The sequence below is a fragment of the Harpia harpyja genome, chromosome 8 (genome assembly GCF_026419915.1).
Source record: "Harpia harpyja isolate bHarHar1 chromosome 8, bHarHar1 primary haplotype, whole genome shotgun sequence".
Lineage (NCBI taxonomy): Eukaryota > Metazoa > Chordata > Aves > Accipitriformes > Accipitridae > Harpia > Harpia harpyja.
In genome coordinates, this window is record NC_068947.1 from 1,258,056 (window position 1) to 1,278,577 (window position 20,522).

Here is a 20,522-nt window from a genome sequence, read left to right on the forward strand (position 1 = left end):
AAACAAACTAAATGAAGCAACTTGAAACAGATGGCTTCACTGAACTAAATGTAATAATTTATGTGGTCAGCACAGAAATGGTGATATATCTATACACAAAATGCATTGCATTTTACTCTCTTCTTAATAACCATATAGCTTTTTAGTGGTGACCCAACTGTCCCAGGTACTCTGTAGCAAGGGAAAATGGAAGGCAGCTACAATTACAAGTTCTGGCTACCAGATATACGTTGGATATATTTGTATCTCTATTTATATCTCTATCCTACCATATATTTGTTGGAAGTTTTTGAACATGAGTGATGGCCAAAAAAAAAAAAAAATCCAATATATGAAATGTTAGCATTTATTTTAGGAGTTATAATCAAATTAATGTGAAGTGATCAAACTTTTCAAGGTCATTATTTCACATACCTACACAGAGATATCACCAGCACGACAGAAGCAAAGTGTTCATGTTTGGAAAATTACTAAGTGGAATACAATTCTGGCTTTTAAAATATTTATAAATAATGTCATTTTGTTTTCATATGTAAATAATTAAAACAAAACAAAAAAATCTGTCTGGCACTAAATTCTGGATACTAAAACCAGGCATAAATCAGTTAATTTGAATACAACTACTTTATATAAATCCATGCTCTTTCTGAGACTCATCTTTAAACATGGTAGCAATAGGAAAAGAAAATTGTGCAAGGTGTAAAAAGCAGCACAGAAAGACTGCTTGTCTAAGCCTTTTTTCAGAAACAATGTATATTACCAACAGCAGTTTAATGAATTGACTACTTTGTGCAAAAAAACCTACCTGGTTAAAAAGAGATATTCAAAATTTTATTCTATGAAAATTGAATTTAAAAAGTAAACTCTCCTAATATAGGCAATTTATAAAAAAGTTTACCTCTTTGGATAAACGTGTAAACAAGTCTCCTCCCCTGAGAAAATCCAAAATAAGATATAGCTTCCCTTCTGTTTGAAAAGCTGGAAAGATCAATTAAAAAAATTAAACATAATCTAATTTTACCCATGATCAGAAGAACAACATACCCAATAATTCACCCCTGTTTTCATTATCAAAATGAATTCTTCTTTTTTCTCCTTTGTGGAAAAAATTATTTAAATGAATTAAGTAACTGTTCCTCTATCACGGACCAAGTAACTCCCATGCCATGTGAAAGCAAAGCAAGTCACCAATGGAATTTCTAAAAAAATAAACTATACTTAGGTTAGTCATCATTTCATTCCAGATTTTGGAAGTAAAAAGCCTAGATTTAAAAGGGCAAATTAGTAACTAATGCACATATTCTAAAAACTCTGGAAACTCAACTTAAAATGGAGCTCTAGTCTCATTTGCAAAAGTGTGACAAGGAAAATAGTGAAAACTACTTTATTTAAGTCACATCAGAGAGTGATAGAGAATCCGAGGTTTGAACAACAGGAAAAACTGGAACCTAAAAGAAAACTATAAACTGAAAAAAAATGAACAACAGAAAACTGTGCTCTACCTTTTTTCAGTTTACTTTCTGCATGACATGTTAAGAGTACTGATTTCCTCGCCCCTCCACATGAATATATTTTTATGGCTGCCTGTACAATTAAAATTAAAAGGCATATTCCCACCAATTTTGATGCAACTGGAAGTAATGCCATTGCATATGTTTTCTATAGAGTAAATAAATCAAGAATAAGAAATAATTTAAAAAAAAGTCGATGACATATACAAAAGGTAAGAGGTTTTGGAAAAGAATGGCTAGACATAAATAGATAACTGCTTTTTTAGTAACACAAGGGGCTACAGACTCTCAGTCTTGTAAAGATTTAACACTTTGCATCGTTAGCCATGTCCTTACTTTGCATGAGAATTACTACACAGCAAGTCTTTGCACAATCAGGATTTAGATAGCATACTAATTTTCTATGATTATCTGAACCACTAAGCAAATACTAGGTACTATCTTGACAAGCACCCATTTTTGCGATATAAAAATGAATTTTTCTGCAACTCACCATAATGTAACTTGACAATAAAAGGATGGTTAACTTCTACTAGGATATCACGTTCCATTTTTGTCCGAACCCGATCTCGAACTACACAGAACATGAGCAAGATTAAAAAAAGAGAATTTACATTATGAACCAGTATTTCTCCTGTGTTTCCTGATGTACTTCACATTGTATCCTGTAGTATTACAACTGTATGCAGGTCACTATACTTTACACAGAAGAGATTTGAGAGAGAATTTATTTCACAGTGCAGAGTTTTCTGATGAATCTCTTTACGCATTTCAATTTGCTTCAGTTTCTGCTATTGGCAAAATCTGACACTGGGTAAATAAATTTAACAAAAGCACATGAGAACACATAACCACCCTTCAGTCTGCCCTATTCTTAGTTAACCTTTTAAACAGTAGAGCGAAACTACCACAGCTATGTGTAGAACACATAGGCATTTTCTCTACTGTTGAAAAGTAGGGAGAATTAGAGTTATAGCAAAACAAACTTATAAATAAAATTATACTATCATAAAGATGCTTATATTGGTTTAAATCATTCAAATAACTTGCACTATTAAGATATTAAATACCTTCACAATTTGGAAGGGAAATTTTTTTAAATTTCCTTTCTTTATTATGAATTTACAATAAAAAGAACATCCATTCAATGTAGTGTGTACTTCAGACAATCTATTTAATTTTAAGAAGGTTTACTGAGAGTAAACATGCGCACAGAGAAGCGTATCAGACACCCGAAGCAGTTACTGCTCAAGCTGCCTGTGCTGTCCCACCGTGGTGGCTCAGCATGGGACACGTATCTGCTCCTATAGCACTACGGGTTAAACGAAACGAGCATCACGTGCAGATGCCCCGCAGACGGGGCTGGCGATCCGTGGATACAGGCAGGACGGTCAGCCGAGCACGGCACCTGCTTCAGCTGTCCCAGGCAACTCCCCAGCCACTCCAGTTAGGGCCTGGTTCCCATCCGAAGCTCCACATCAGCCAGGACACGGACAAAATTCAGAACTCTTACAGGTGAGGGCTAGTAAAGCTTGCTACAGTGGCTTGCTACGGTGGTTTAAGATGCTGCATTTCTCCTTCTTTCCCTTATTCTACATTTTGTTACTGCCCCTTTCCCAAACGTTGCAACTTCTTGAAGGAAGCACCCCAGAGCAATGAAGTCGAGTCCAAAGTTTAAGTTACCAGCATTCCTTGTACAGTTAACAAGCCGGAGTTCTCAGGTATTAAAATATAACAAGGCAGGAAGAAGTAGTCAAGCAGCAAAAAGGTCTTTTAGAAGTTTAGCTATCTTTTCCCAGAAACAGGCACTTACAATAATACAGGTACTTGTGAAAAAGTAATATAGATACATTTTCATGAATGAATAAAGCTATCAAGCTTCCATCTCCCTGCAGAACAGATTCCTAAAAATGGAAGCACATGAAATTAGTGCTCAAACACAGAGCAAACACCACATTTGAATTTTGACCTTTACATCTAAAGTCATGCAAACGTCACAAGATAGTTGCGCGATTTTACTGTTCCAAGGGTTCATCTGAATTACAAAATTGAAATTCAGAATATTCTTTTTTTAGGCAGATTCGGTTGAGAACAAAATTCAAAAGACTTTTAAGTGCCTATAGCTATGCAACAGTCACATGGATAACAAGCCTTATTCCTGAAAAGCTAGAGAAAGTCCAGATTTACAAAATCTCAACCAAAAAAGGTACAAGGAACGGAGCTCATTTCAGACATTAGTATTAGCCATTATTTGACTTAAAATCTGACTTTTGCTGACTATAGTTTCCATATGTGTGCTGCTGGAAGTACTGATTTTTCTTGATACATTTGATGCCAGACACTCTTGCAATGATTTGGCCCCGTTTCTCTCTCTCCCCTCATCATAAAGGGGCAGTGAAAGAAGATACCTTCTACCAGAGTGTATTAATAAACTAGTCTCTGCACTGAACAAAGTTGTATGTGTATATTCTTGGATTTGCTCTAAACATTAAAAGGTTGGACTGTGTAGTTACATCAACGTGTTCTGGTTAATATAGTTGCATTCCTATGAAAATATTCTCTCTAAATTTGATTTGTGAATCATGCACACCACCTCTGATTAAGAAGCAGTCTTAAAGGGCATTTTTATCTTTAATTTTAGAACACAAAAATAACTTTATAAAATAGATTTGAAAGAGCTAAAGAACCTTAGACAAATCAAGTAATACAGTGTATTATTTAAAATTACAATATTAGACCTCAAAAATGTTGCAAATATGGAGAAAATAATTAATTTCAGTTAATTTCATATTAAGATTTCAACAGTAACCTTCATTTGCATGCAACTCCGCTCTTCCTAAAACATGAATTGCAATCAAAAGACACTCAAAAGCATCTGAAAATTCAGATACAAAGTGTTGAAAAGTGTGGCATCCTCCTGCTAGTGTCACCTTTCTGCTCAAGCCTTTTGCATCCTTGAATTCTTAGTGCCTCAGAAAGTCTCCTTTTCCAACCAAAAGTCAAGCTTCCAATTTCAGTATTTATCAGTCTCTGCCATCTGTAGGCAAAACTAGGTCCACAGCTTGGACTGTAATTTTTACATGTAAGGTTAAACCACAGTCAAAAGGTGACGGAGAGAAGCCCTCAAATGTCTTAAAAAAGCAGCTGCTGAATGACCTTTGACTCCAGTCCTGAGCTATTAACAGGCTGGAGAATGAAAGGCTATTGAGGATATCAAAGTACCTTAAATGAGTGGAAATCAATTTCAGAAAAATAGGAAGTAAATAATGAGAATAACACGTGCCACAAAACACAGAGGAATCAAAATATAGGAAACTGTTCAAAAACACACCCTCTGTAATAGTTTTAAGTGAAAGCGATATACAATGAGATTGGTGACATAGGTATTCAGCACTAGATCTTAAGCAGAAAATTTCAGGTTCAACATTTTAGCAGAAGTTCACAATTCAATGTGAGTTTTTGTGCCATCCATCATTCTATGAATATTTTCAGATGAAACTGTATGTCAAAATTTCAGATCTATATAATAATCAACAACATAGGTGAAGTTGTTGAAACTATCCCAAAATTATCATTGCCATTTCAGTGCAGTCATGTGTTAGAGAAACTAGACAGAAGTGTTAAACAATGGCATAAAGCAACAAATACACATTCTGGTTAAGTTCTTAGAACTTTTAGAATAAAACAGCTGATATAATGCACTTGTAAATATCATGATGTAAATATAAACTGAGCAAAAGGCATTAACTGTATCCTTGGTGATACACAGCAAATGAAAAAAAGGAAGGATATTAAGTTTCAGATAACAGCTCAGGAGCAAGCCAAGTGGCAGGTGTAACTCAACTACTCTATTAAACAACTATCACCTAATGAACTTTGCGCGGAAAGGAACCTACTTTCCCCTGTAACTATTAACACAGTACTGCTGTTTACTTAACCCTTCTGGGTTTACAATACAAGGCAGTGTATTCTGCTATTTGCTGTTTGATAGAAAAAAGTTCTAAGACACCATCTGTAGAACAGCATGTGCGTAAAGATTAAGTGCTGGTATTATGTCCCTGATTTCTCTCTTCCCGCCTCCACCTCTAAACAGTCCTTACCTTTCAAGGTGGCCTTTTTCAATACCTTCATTGCATAAAGCTGTCTAGCATCTGATCCTGAGATTTTTTTGACAAGGAAGACCTGCATTGAAAATTAAAAACAATTCTTAAAAGCAAATAAAGGCAATTCATATCAATATACTTTGCTATGAAATTCAAGTAGTCAGTATTATTTCAATGAAACTCAACTTGACAGTTTTAGATTCTGCAAAGCCAAACAAAAATTTCCTTGCATTTTTTCCTACTATTCCTTCATTTCATAACCTAAAAGGTTCACTCAAGACAAACAGTCTGCCAAATTAAATTTGGTTTAACTTAATTGATTTCAGTGAGTTAACATCCCTTTGCATTATCCAGAGTTTACCAGAACATCAGCACCTTGAAAAACATCAGACCCTGAAAAGCATGCAGAAATGTCTTTTTAAACTGAATGGGAAGTACTGACATCTTCCCAAGTTATTAGAAAAAAGGGATTATGGGTTTTGTAATATTAATCCTTTTTGCATAAAGGCTAAACCAATTGAGGACAAGATTGGCATTTTTGCAATACTTTGAGTTAGCTAGACAGCTAATTATTTTTTCTTTTTCAAAACTTATAGCAGTTATAGCATTGAATTTAATAATATCAATAAAATAAAAGGAATTGTTGAAATTATACTTTATTAGCTTACATTTCCTTGCCCCTGAGTGATTTACTTCTCCTGATCTGAAGATTTCCAAATAAAAACTTGGTTATGATTCTGGATGAAATCAAACAACATAGGAAACCACCTTTGGAATCAGGTTTCTCAGTGAATTCTTACTAGTTTGAGTACAAAATTTTAGAGTTTCTAAACATCTAGATTTCCAAGCTTAACTGGAACTGCTACTCCAATAATGTGAATAACAGTAACTTCCTACCACCAAGACAGAATTGGACTGATTATTCTCATTTTCCCCCATATCCAAGACGGATTTGGCATTATATGCTAGAGCTTAACATCACATTCAGAATTGTAGTTAAGGCAGAAAATGAATGCAAAGGCTCTGTTGTCTTACATTACATATTCCATCCTGTCTCTACGATCTGTCTTGCCACATAAAGTTAACGTTTTGCTTCCAAGTTGTATTTGGACAACTAAAAGTATCATGCACACCTAGTGAGATCTCAGTGTGGACAGAACTCACTAAATGCTAGAAACATTGACTCTTTAACAGGTCTTCAAATAAATATCAAGGTACGCTATGCCTTAACCAAATGATGACAGATAATACCTAGCTTGAACATGACTAGGGTACATCATGTTTACTTCAGTAGCCATTATTGCCTAAAATTTGTTCTTTACAATTACAATCTGCTACAAAAAGAAATTCTGCCTGTAGCTTCTGTACTGGTGATGACCTACCATTAGCAAGTTAGCAACTAGGAATACTTATCAAAAAAACCTGTCAACCCTCACCCCCTCAAACATAAAAGAAGAGTAATTATAGAAAAATGACATTCCATTTTAACAGTGAATACCCGATTATTTCATAGCAAGCCAATTCTTCTATGGAACTTTGAGATCTGCATATCATACAAACTAGAAAAAAATTTACTGCTTTAAAAAGATCTGCCACAATTACAGCAGCTAGTTAGCACTAATTTAGAAAGCAGTTTTCACTTGCAACATTGCCTTAATGCAAGACTGTGGCTGTCCTAAACATTTCAGTCCTAATATTATTCAGTGCTATATTCCTGAATGATTGGCTCCCCAAGAGTTCAGTCACCAACCTTTCCAAAGGATCCTTGTCCTAGTACTTTCAGAAGTTCAAACTGTGAAGGGTCTGCTTTCTCATGTCCTTCCTTTACATGGTGAGTTATTGCAATTTCTTTGATATTTCCTTCTTCCTGACAGAGGAAAAGAGTGGAATAAATTTGCGTTAGTGGTGCATCTTCCTAAAATGTTTATAAATTCACAATATGTTGAAAAATCCCAGTGCTACTGAATCCAACCAACTACATGCTCCCAAATGTAGATAAAAAACACTGAGCAATGCTATTTGCATAATTAAGACACACACACACAAAAATTGTATCTGTTACAAAAGGTAGTATTAGTTTAGTAATGATGTGGCTTAAACTTTTAGGGATGCATCAGAATCCAGACAGTAACAGAGCTGACAAAACAAGTCAGCGATTCCCAAGCTTTTGTGCTTAGGCCCATATTGTTTGGTTCATAATCTCCATTCCAGATTCACAACCCATTAGTGGAAACCAATCTTCTTAAGAATTTAGTCCTCTTAAAGCACACCTAGAGTGCATCAAATGGACCAGATCTCTTAGGAAAGCCCTCCTTCTTAACACTTGAATGAGGACCACTATGCTGCCGCGATGCTAATGCTCACCTTTATAAGACAGTGTAAAACTCAAGACTTCCCCACAAAGCAGCACAGCCTCCACCCCCACTTCAGCAGCAATAAACTCTCCACCTGCCACTGAGAAAATTCTGGTGAGGAAGAGAATCTCATTGCCTCTCTTCTTGAGGAGAGTCTATTCCGTAAAAGCTGCCAGTCTTCAGCATTTCCCCTTCTGTGAGAAACCAGTCACCAGAAAGCTCTAAAGGGCAGTGGATCTTCTAGTCTTTTTGTGCTCTGCACTTAATTCAGTATTTTCTCCACAGAATTTGAAAATTCCCTGGAAAAGCAACATCCTGCCACTTCAGAACTTATCAGCAACTGTTCACAAGTAGGTAAAAAACTGCATTCTTATCAATGTCATCTGAAGAACTATCTAGGCATTACACACAATCCAACCTAAGCAGCACTGACTGTAAGTTAACTTACATAACGCAAATCTACTAACTACAATTTCAACTTTTTGTGCATTCCCTTTCTATTCCTTCTATGGGCTATAGTGAATAAAATAAATCTGAGAATACTTTTCCTCTACGTAATAAGGAAGTCTCAGATCTATTTCACAGAATCACAGAGTGGGTGATGTTGGAAGGCACCTCTGGAGGTCATCTCATCCAGCCCCCCTGCTCAAGCAAAGCCACCTACAGCTGGTTGCCCAGAACCGTGTCCAGGCAGCTTCTGAATATCTCCAAGGATGGCAACTCTATAACTTCCCATGGTAGCCTGTGCCAGGGCTCGGTCACCCTCACAGTGAAAGAGTGTTTCCTGATGTTCAGAGGGAACCTCCTGTGTTTCAGTTTGTGCCCATTGCTTTTGGTCCTGTCACTGGGCACCACTGAAGAGAGCCTGGCTCCGTCCTCTTTGCACCCTCCCTGCAGGTTGGTCAAACATGATTTCGCCTTTGTGAATCCATGCTGACTAACCCCAGTTACCTTTTTGTCCTTTGTGTACATGGAAATGGTTTCCAGGATTAGTTGTTTCATCAGCTTCCCAGGGATCAAGGTGTGGCTGACCATCCTCTAGTTCCCTGGGTCCTCCTTCTTGCCCCTTGTGAAGGTAGGACTGACATTTGCTTTCCTTCAGTCCTCAAGCACCTTGATGGTTGGATCAAGAGTGGCCTCGCAACGGCATCTGCCAGGTCCCTCAGCACTCATGTGCATCCTATCAGGGCCCACGGACTTGTGTACGCCCAGTTTGCTCAAGTATTCTCTAACCCGACCCTTTTCCACCAAGGGTATGCCTTCCTTGCTCCAGACCTTCCCTTTATCTATATGCACCAAAATGTGCGCTACTTAGTTCTAGGGATGGGGGAGCAGAGGCAGTGTTCTAAAGCTGTGCTTCCAAAGCACTAATTTATATATTTTTCAAGCATTCCGCAAAATTTATGTGCATGAATTATTGCTGAAAGTATCCTTTTGTATCTGGTCATCTCAGGACCGTGTATAAGTGCACAGTAACTGACCATACACGTCAGCATGCTCCAACACATGCTTCTCCCAGATCAACATCTCTCTTTCAAAAGATTCTTGTTTTAAAAGATTCCAACCAAAGTTGGAAACAAACTGCATGTAACAAATCCTGAGCATGTATGTGTGAGAGTGTGCACTTATATAAAAAATTTCCAACGTACACTTTGGAATAACGCACAGAAATTCCTGGCAACTTTTAAAATCAGAAAGTGAAAAAAGATATTTTATTGTACAGAACTTGGATTTGTCTTGGGTGTTCTAAAACTAAGATGACCAATAAGGATAGGTGTCAGTTTCCAGGGTAAGACAGCCAAAATTTTGCATGCATGTATGCTGTGTACTACTCCTAATAAACCTAAACTCCTTCTTCCTTTCAGGAGAAAACGCTACCAACATTGACTCAAGGCTGAAACTTTACAGAGTTTGAAAGAAATATTGATTCCTTCTACTTGTCAAAGGAATTATTTGCTGGTGGACATCTGTATTTTCATCTTTTAAATTAGTATATGATCCGTTGGATTACATACTACTTAAACCATCCACTGCAATCTTAGAGAATCCCAGGAGAGCAATAGCACAGTAGAACAGATCACCAAGTACACGTTACTTCGGATACTTTGATCCATTTCTGCTTAGCTGTTTTATCTATTAGCTCCCTGGCAATCTTGGGAAAGTAAAAAATGTGTGAAACAGAACTTCCTCAAACCTTTCTGTTATCTACTCAGATTCAGGGACAAAAAGCTATCAGGTGGACACATTGCTTTAAAAGCATCACAAAAAGTAATAAAAACAAGAAATGAAACAGAAGAGATATTAACTTGTTCTTTATACACAAACAAAAATTATTTTTGAATGCAATGCAATTATTATGCCACCAACTTTCCAGTGGTTATTTTGGGCACCCTCTAAAAAAAACCCAAACCACCACTTCACATTCCTGATACTAAGCGGATATTCCCAGTCTTCACAGTTTCTCAGGGTTCAGATACTCTTCAGTCCTTGTACAGCAGACCTAGTACAACTCTGTATTCCAACAAAATGGAACTCAGATCTTATTGTACTTTAGTAACTTGTCCGTAACACATGCTTGGGAGCAAGATTTATGATGAATAGTTACCCACAAATTTGCCGTTTCCTTTTCTGACATAATTGCTGAATGTTTATTATTTTAACCTAAACAGTATTTCGCAAATGCAGTTAAAAATACAAAAGTGAAGCCTTTTATAGAAATGCAAATTATATACAGAAGTAATGAACCCTCACTGTACCCACTATCTACCTGAATTAAAATACAAGCCTTTCACACTGTAAAAAGAGATCTCTCTCAGCCAACTGCACTAATTACATTAGCTGATAGATGTCATCTTACAGTAAAAGCTGGAAGAGAAGCCAGCCGTTCAGTCTGGTACTGAATTTGTCTTAAGCTCCACCTCTGATGATTCCTCAATATTTGGAAAAAACATTTGTCCCATGTGATGAATTCAAATTAAATGAGATGATGTATAGGGTGCTGAAAGACTCAGGTCCTCCTCCCCTTCCTTCCACTCCCTGACAACTTTCACACCACTATAGACACTCACTCACCAGCGATCTGGCCGTTGCAACAGTGCAATCTTTTTCCCAGTTATAACTACACCCTACTGCCTGTATTTTATTTCTATTATTTATAAGCTTGGAAAGCTCCCTTTTCTCAAGCCTTATACTGCAGCAATGGCTAAATAAGAGTCCCAAGACATAAATTTCTTTTTCTAGCCACACGGCCCTCTAAGGCCTTCTTCACACTAGAAAGTAAAACTGTCACAGAAAGTCACGTTTAAAAAAAAAAAAAAAATACTGTGTTAGTCAACTTGAAGTAGTTGCTACTGGCTTCCGTTATCCTGAAGCTAAATATAGACGACAAGGAAACAAACAGAAGGTAACATTACTCTGAGTTTCCTTAACATTTCCTTAACAGTATAATAGTGTGAAATCAACACTGGCCTAGAAGGGAAGTGAGTGACAAACAAGCCTGGGTATGAATTTAAACACCACTATTTCAGAATAACTTCCTGTGCTGATATAGTTTGCAAGTCAGAACTATTCTGGTCAGTAAGTATCTCAGTATAAGTAAGCTCTTAGTAATGTACCTCACAATACTTGCCTATGCACAGGAATGCATACATACATAGAAAAGAACAGTAAATGGACTATATTCCACAGACAAAACAAGTCTAAAAGAGAAAAGCTAAAAGCACCATGGATGACTAATTTTTCTCTTTAGGAATCAGCGACAAATTAGAATAGGAAACATGCTTGTCAGGGAAAAAAAAAGGAAAAAAAAAAAAGGATACACACCTTCTAGGGAAGCAGTGAAAAACCTATTTAACCATTATGAGGCTATAAAAATAATAGCCTAATCATGTTGCTGGAAAAATTCCATATTTTAGGTACTTAACGATCACTAAATACTCACTTTTGTCCTAGTAATTGACTTTATGTGAATTTCTTTTATGTTTGCTTTTTAATTCAAGGCTAAATTAACTCTGCTGTAACATAAAATACTTGTATACTTGTATCCGTTTGAGATCTTATTACAGGAACAACTATTAGATAATGTATTAAAAGGAAACTGGACTTCATACCCTAAAGGAGGTAGAAGCAGAAGAGTCTTACTAGGTAAGTATTTCTCAGCAGTAACAAAAAAGCCCAGAAAAGCAAGAGAAAAATGTGAGTTTATCTATACATAGAATCTTCCGTAATTTATCCTTCAGATTTCTGAATTTCCAGTAGGAGATCTGAAAACGGTTCCGAGTTTAAAGAAGCGGCCCATGCAGAGCTAGATGGCATAACACACTGCTTGCTTTACACAGATGAGTTTACCTGCACATCTTTTTCTGAGCAGTATGTTCCAGGGACAACTGAAAAGCTGCTGTAGAGCTAGTAAACTGGGCTCCGAACTGCTAGGAGAGCTGCCAGTATCATCCACAATACCATTCCTATTGTTCTCACAGGTTTGTAATTTCCACTGCTTTTATTACTCCTAATAATTCAAATCTTTTTACAGATTGATTTTATTTTCTAATCATGAATACAGCAGCAAAAAGAATACATACCCTTCTACCTCTAACTTCCAACTCCTGAAGATAAAGTGACAGTGGTATGAAGGGAAAAACAAGTAAAAGGGGTCCGTGAGAGAATTCTGGAGTCTGAGCTTAAACCATCTATAGACACTTTAAGAGAGGGTTGCCACACATGCACTTACAACAACTAAGTATTGCGAGTGCCATATGAGATATATTCTTATGAAACAACCTAAATCTGATAAATTTAAAACATACAATAAACACTCATTAGAATTTAAATAGCACCTCAAAAAATAGAAGCATTCTAAGTCTACAAATTTTATATAAAAAGGACAGAGAAACAACCAACTAAAGATTAAAATAATAAAAAAACCCAATTTCAAACGTATGCTCTGACACCAACAAAATAATCCACAAGGAAAAAGCTCTGAATCATCTAAATAGATGGCACAGGATCAGATTTACGCTCTTACTCGTAACAGGAAGAGGAAGGCTATCCATAATAAGGAACATTAGCACATCCAAACACCACAGGGGTCCTGCTGCACCTAACATTCTCAGTTTCAGGTTCTTGAATAAATGCATAAGCCCAGTGTGAACATGCACAATGACAAGTGCTTGACAAAAAAATTCTGAAACACTGGGACAGAAACAGGGAATTCAACAAGAAAGTTACCCTACTCTCAAAGACATGCGAGAATTAGGTGTGAATTAACTTAAACAGAACATCAAAGAATAAGCTGGTATGTCACCTATGGAATGCTTACTTAGGAAAGATGTCCCCAGCAGACAGATTCCTCCTTTTCTGGGTACTCAAAATTATGTGAATATGAGGAGAAATATTTTAAACACTTAACTCTTTATGATAGCATATTTTAGGTAACAGGTATTAAAAAAGAAATTAGTTCGTCAGCTTCACAATGAGTGACAAAGATCTGAGGACACACTCTTCAATACACTGAAAGTGTAAGTTAAAATTATGATATGAACAGATTACACTAAAGGGAAAAAGCAGCAGCTATCTAAAAAATGTAGTTTTACAGCAATAATAACAACAATGGAATGGTATATTTAAATTGTTCCTACACATAGGTGACATTTAATGAGTGTAAAGTCATGAAGTGACATAAAACTGGAAAGGTAAGAAAAAAAAAAAATACAGGGAAACATTTACAGCTTAAGACATCCAAAGCATTCAGGTCAAATGGAATGTGGCTCAAAGTAAACTAGCCCCATCCTGAACAGAAAGACTGACTGCATCGTCTCTGTTGTCAGCTTCAGTGAAATTAAACTGAAATCAGATGAAATACAGAAAGTTAACCAAAAGCAAGATATCCAAAAGTAAGATCTCTAACAAAGATATGTGTGAACAACAAGATTGGGGGCAAGGAGGTTTCATTGGATTATAACAGTGTGGTACTTCAAAAATATATTTGTGGTCAACTATGCACAGTATAACTGGCAGTTTAATTTTTATAACATCAAGAGCAAAGATAAGTATGTGCAGTATATGCTACAAGCACCTATAGATTAAGGCTTTTTGAAAAAACATTCAATTTATTTTTAACATGCTAAAATACTTCAAAAGGCTTGACATTACATTTTTGATGGCTCTGATGCCTGTTATAGTAGAAAATGGGTGTTCTTATTTGATTACAAAAAAGGGAATAAAAGCAGTTAAAGGCTAAACAAAATAAATGGCTCCTTCACCATACCCAAATTTCACCTGGCAGCTTCTAACTAATTCTGAAACAGATTTCTGAGAAAATTCTCTTTATAAAAAAGTTCAAATACGGATTTAGAAAACCCCAGAAGTTCTTATTGTGTGAGATATGTGATGAATAACTGTATCCTATCTCAAGTCCTTTGCATCAGCAAGGGGATATTAAAGATAACACACAACATCCGTATTCCGTTAATAGAAGAGACAGAAGTGACTGCAAAACAAGGGTGCATGTTCACTTTCCCATGAAATGAATACGACCTAGATGTAGGTGAAAATCTCCTCAGTGCAGTGAATTTCAGCTGGCAGATGACTAAGCACTGATCAAAGAACTTTCCCTCTGCACACTTGCTGGCTATATGAAACGTATCAAGAAATACACCACCAATACAACACAATACCAAACCTGTAACATCTGAATAAAAGGTTTCATGGTGAGAGAAAATAAAAGGCCACATACCAAACCCTTCTGCATCTCACAAGATGGAAGTTATGAAATAACTGACATAAAAAAGGAACAAGGATAAAATATTAACCCTCACACTCATTTTAAATAAAACCTCTGAATTTTACGACATGATTGCTGGACAAAAAAATACCATAGTATGTTTGCTTTTGGAACTGAGAAGCAACTTGCCTCTCAGTAGGGCTTTTAAATAAACTGTACTTTTCTAATAGGAGGCACAGATGGCCAGGACAGACATGGCTATACATACTCGAGTTCATCAAAACCCAGCAGGAGGGAAATCTGGGATATGCAACAAATCCTTAGACAGGTCCTGTATTCAAAAAAAAGTTCTTCCTGGACAGCAAACATTGTTGACATGCTGATCAAAAACTGTAAAAGGGGGGGTTAAGACTTTGACTTAAGGTAAACATTAGATAAACAGATTAACAAATTTTAATCTCAATGAATAATTAAAATCTGTCCTAATACCTAAACCAGGTTAAGTAACTACTGGAGAAATTAACTAAAATGCTGATACTCCTGGTTCCAACATTACCCAGGTTTCACCTTTATCTGTTAATTCTGTACTGCTCTTAACAGAGTTAAGAAGGTACAATCAGAAGCATCTTCTATAGTAACTTACAGACTTAGTTAGGACTTAATTTGCCCCTTAAGATAAGTAAGGGTTTGTTCAGATTTTTCACTGTAAAGCCACCTTCCAGCTCCTGGTCTTGTAAGGTCTTCTCTGAATCATTTTTTATTTTTAATACTTGATTTTTAATGTTATTTTGGAAGCCTTTGCATCCCTGCTAGACACAGCAGCAATGGACTGATTTTATGCTGCCTATAAAGCAATAGCCCCATACTACTCTTAGCCACAATCTTCCTGCCTCGACCTGCAGAGATGGCAATTGCTAAGGCACCGACCGTGAGGCTGTGTTCAGCTGAGTGTTCAGTGGTATTGCTAGTCCTTTCAGAGTCACTGCCTGCCAAAGTCAAGTCACTCCCCCAGCCTGTGCAAGATTCTTTGTGCCTAATACACAATTTAGCATTTAACTGTGCCAATATTAGTATTTTTAACACTCCTTCTGAACGGACACTATTAATATATTAAGAAATGTTGGTGGGATCCCACCAGAAATTCTTCCAGGAACTGTTTTGTGAATATTTTCCATTTAAAATAACATTCTAAAATGGATTAGAATCTGTTTTATATATTTGTTTTGTATAGTGATAATTTACACATGAGAAACAGCCAGAATCACCATTAGGAAAGTTCACAGTTTTGGAATTTCAACTTCCATACAGTCAGGAACCAGAATGAGAGAAAAAAAAAAAATCTTTCCGCTAGTTTTAATCACAACCAAGTCAGCTCTATATTGCCAGTATTGGTGAATAGCCCCCTCAAACATTAGCCATCTTTCAAGATAAGACAATAGCCCTAAAATAAATTTTAGCATTAAGTTTCTGAAATAAAGATACAAATATTTCAACAGTATTAAAATGCAATCCTTTTCCTATAAGGCAGGTAATAGTAATTTCTATCAGTGCAAAGGACATTTCATAGTGTACTTCCCCTTAACACTGTTCAGCTGCACTTAATAAATTTTAAGTTATCCAACAAACTCACTGCTGTATCAGTTTATTCTATTGACCATACAATTTTCAAAAAAGCAAATCCAATGAATAAAGAGCTAATTGCCATCTTCTTTTCCACTTGAAAGTTGAGCAGCAGCAAAAATACTGTTTTTATCAGTTCTCATTTGCTAGTATTAGGTATGCAGCTACATAGATTTTTCCATTTTGGTTATGGAAGTAGCAGCTTTGTTTTCACCCCCCTCAATATCTTTTTCAGGAATGTTTTGCTTCCTCTAGACAAATGCATGTTCTTAAGGCACATGCACATTCAGTACAAGTGAAGATAAGGCTGAAAACAGAAAAATGGATTCCCCAGCAAGTTACTTAACACTGCTCCAACCACGGTTGCAGGTTTCCTTTTACTACTTTGTTAGCCTTCATTGTATTTATCAGAGCTCAGCTGGTCATTGCTGTATTTGGCAAAACATTTTTCTGTCACAGGCAGAATAATGTTGATTCCTATAACCAAATGAAACCACTTCTGAAATATTGACTATGATATTAAACCTTGGTGCTGAAGTTACATAAAGCAGTTATGTCCTGTAAGGACAGTAAGCTTATTGGATATCAAATGATTTTAAAAGGATGACTCAATGTTGGCACAGTTCCCCAGCTCATATACATAATTTCCTTTTCCTCCCCTCCCTTGAGTCAGGAAGTCTCCTAGATGCATTTTTACTTTCCCAACTTGTTATGAGTGTAGGATGAATTTTCGGTATTACCTGAACAAATAAAACCCATAAGAGCTATGCTTTTTGAAGTAAAAAAGAGAGCCAACAAACTGAAAACCAAATACTTTTACGTTTTGTATGAGGGCTTATGGAAATCTTTATTAAGATAAAAATGGGAGTTAAAAATGTGAGGAGTGCACCAGTCTAGGTGTTTTTAAATATCTCAGACACATTCTATATACATTCATACATTCTATATTCATTATACACCTACCGTTAAATTCAAAACTGCCTTTAAAAAAAAAGCAAATTCAATGTCCAACAAGCATTTCACAATCTCCCATTACTTCAGTAAGCAATGTTAGCGATCTAAACCATGGAACAAAAAACTTTCCTTAAATTTGTGACTAACATTCAATTTGAGTCACTTAATAGAACTAATGATTACTTAAATGCTCATACGCAAACAATTGTTCTAAAAAGCTGATTAAAAATGCTGCTTTTGAAGTAGCAATTATTCTAATACAACAAAAAACAAAGCACTGCCATGCATAAAATTAAGTCAAGCTGACTTAAGAATATTCTGCGTATGTTGTCTGGTTTACACTAGTACCAAAGAAAAGCAAGAATAGAGCAGAAGTATGTTCTAGTTAACACGGACATTTAAAGTCAGAAATGTAGCTTTCCACAATTTATGTCTTTGCTTGTTTTTAAAAGATGGAGAAACTTACACTTTCAGCTGACGTCAAATTACTTGTTGCAGATGGCATCTATTGTTTTACCTGACAGAAAATAAGATTTCCTAAAAGCAAACTCTATTTGCAAATGTTTAGTTTCAGGGCTTTTTAATTTAGTCTTAAATTGTTAAGTCGTTAAGAGAAAAACAATGCATAGACATAATAAAGAAAAATCACTGTATTTGTTCCTTACTGTCTATACTTTCTACTCTTTTCCATTCCTGGCTTTCTACTACAACAGTTCTGAGATCTAGAAGGATGTCTATGTCCACACCTGTTCCAGGTAGCCAGCTCACATAAAGAAGACTGCAGACCTGGTTACTGAGACTGAACTCCTCCCATTCTTTTGGTGTTATAGATGAAGCAAGATGGGAGTTTGAAGAATGAGTCATGTCCCAGAGCAAGAAGTCAAAGGATAGATGAGGCCCCTTGCACCAACACGGCTGGTCAGGCTGGGAGGGTAATTATGAAGATGCTTTCCCTCCTCATAATAAAAATACAAAGGTCAGGACAGAAGTAGGACTCCTTCCTTCCCAAAGGAACTGTGAGCACTTGGTTGTTTAGCAGGTAAAGCTGAGGAATTCCTGTAAGCATTTTAAAAGCTCAATGTTGGTCACCAAGAGCAGTTTTGTAATGCAGTTCTCTTTTGATCAAACAACACAAAATTATCTCACGAACTAGACTGTGCATGTCAGCATTGGAAAAAAATACTCATTGGGTGGAACTTTCATTTCCCAGTAATTTTGATATGAGTTTTGTTCCTACTTTGTAAGCACTAACATTTCAGAGCATTGCAATTAAAAAAATAATTCAAAGTTAAAAAAAAAAAAAAATCAACGAGCACATTCAGCACTAATCTATGAAAGCTATGATTCCTGTTTTATTGTGATAATATCCTAAGTATACTCTAAAATTTATATGGGCTGAAAACCCTTAGTTTGGTCTGCACTGCCTAGCATTTTAAAATCAACAATGTTAAAGACAATATAATCAAGCTGCCATAAGTAGATAAAATGTCATTTTTTTTAATCAGAGACTTCTAAGGAACACCTTTCATGTTGCCTGTGGAAAAGAACTGTAATTCAGGACTATGAGTTGACAGATGTTTATTTTACAAGGCTTACATTAAAAAACCTGTATATAATGCAGCCTAAGTTCTATTGTTTTACATGCATGTCTTGTTTTAGTGTTTCAGTTATGGGAAACAAATTCAATTTCATTTTCTAACACATATTGCAAAGTTTAAACAAGTACATAGACTAGTAGGTGTTAAATTACTATCCCTTTTATTTACAAATTACTAGACCTGCTTCACTTAAGATGTTAAGACAGTACACAAGAAGGTTATTGTTTTGTTTTTTTTTCACTGAAAACTATTTGCAGACTTAACAGCAAGAGAAACATGAACAGTGATTTGAGTTTCAACAACAAAGTGCTCTGTCATATTGCATGTTTACATATATTGTTAAATAGTTTGGAAACAGTGCTTGGGATAATACAGTTCTCCACTAGAAATTTTTCTCAACTTAAAAAAACCCTTTTATGTTTAAATATATGCTCAACAACAAGACAAATTACACCAATTAAATGTCTGCTATGACTAAATTATCATTTAAAAGTTGAAATAACCGTAACATTAACTGTAACACAAGCAGGAGCATCACTACTCTTAATATTGTTTTCAGAAGTAAATTTAAGATGTTAATAAGGCTGAGTTATTTTAACTGTCACTCCACACATAACCATATTTTACAGTTTAAAGTACTATATGAAAATGTAACTCTTAAAATAACCACTAAGTATTAATTTTAAACATACAAACATTTTTAATAAAACTAGACTCTCAGTGAGAAAACTTAACATACAGCTAAGCTCATACATTTCTGGAGGAAAAAAAAAAAAGTAAGTTTTACAGTATTTACATGCAGGTAAATTTCCCAACAAAGCTAAATTATCAACAGGTACCTTAGAAACTTCTACAAAATATGATCCCACCACAAACTTTTTTTTTTTTTTAAAGAAAATACAAAAGGCTTTGTATAGAAACAGCACTCTTCCCAAAGCAGTGAAAGACTAAAATTGCTTTGAAATTAGAAGTTTAATTAAAATAAAATTTCCCCTTTTCCCCCTGGTTCTTTTAAATAAGAAACTAAGCTCACCCGAATAGAACGAACACGTAGAGCCAGAAACTTAAACATGACTAAGAAACCATGATGTTTAGATTTTCTGACTGAGCGATCATAAGTCTAGCAGGGAAGACCAACCCTGGCGTTTTTGCTGTGACCAGCTGTTCCGGCAATTAGAAAATTTCCTGTCAGGCAAGTCAGACACAGTTGGGGGGTGGGGAGAGAGAGGAAGGGGGGGGGGGGGGGAATGTCTCAAAAAAACCCAAAAAACAAAAAACAAAAAAACCCCACATCGATTCCCCCCCCCCCCCCCGTGGTAAAGAAAAACTGGGCAGCAGTGGTACTCATGCTGCTGATGCTGTAGAGATCAGCACAGGAAACTTAAGCAGATTGCCTGATAGCAACATGCTGTTGCAGATGTTATTTATTCCTGGTTCCCAGAAAAGAACAAAAAAGATCAACGTCTATTTCACAAATCATGGTACTATGCAACACTTCACTAGTTAAGCAGAATAGCAACTATTTTAAGTCCTACATGTGATAATTGTATTTTCATGAATTTTTACTTAATTTTACAAAATATTTTAACATATCATGTATCACTACTTTTTAGACTTCAATGTAGAGAATGCAGTATGCGTATGCTTAATGACTATTTTTA

At 35.9% G+C, this 20,522-nt stretch overlaps 1 protein-coding gene across 3 annotated transcripts in view; it reads right to left on the bottom strand.

Moving 5' to 3' along the window:
* RPS6KA3 (ribosomal protein S6 kinase A3) overlaps positions 1-20,522 on the bottom strand; it is a 76,730-nt gene that overhangs the window by 33,563 nt on the left and 22,645 nt on the right. For 2 of the 3 annotated variants that reach the window (XM_052793861.1, XM_052793860.1), the window contains exons 3-6: positions 7,365-7,481; positions 5,612-5,693; positions 2,005-2,085; positions 899-978 (exon numbers count right to left, since the gene is read on the bottom strand). In XM_052793861.1, the coding sequence (XP_052649821.1) occupies positions 899-978; positions 2,005-2,085; positions 5,612-5,693; positions 7,365-7,481 (360 nt within the window). Of the gene's footprint in view, positions 1-898; positions 979-2,004; positions 2,086-5,611; positions 5,694-7,364; positions 7,482-19,894; positions 20,017-20,522 lie in introns of those variants that run through there. The other variant, XM_052793862.1, reaches the window with a different exon arrangement.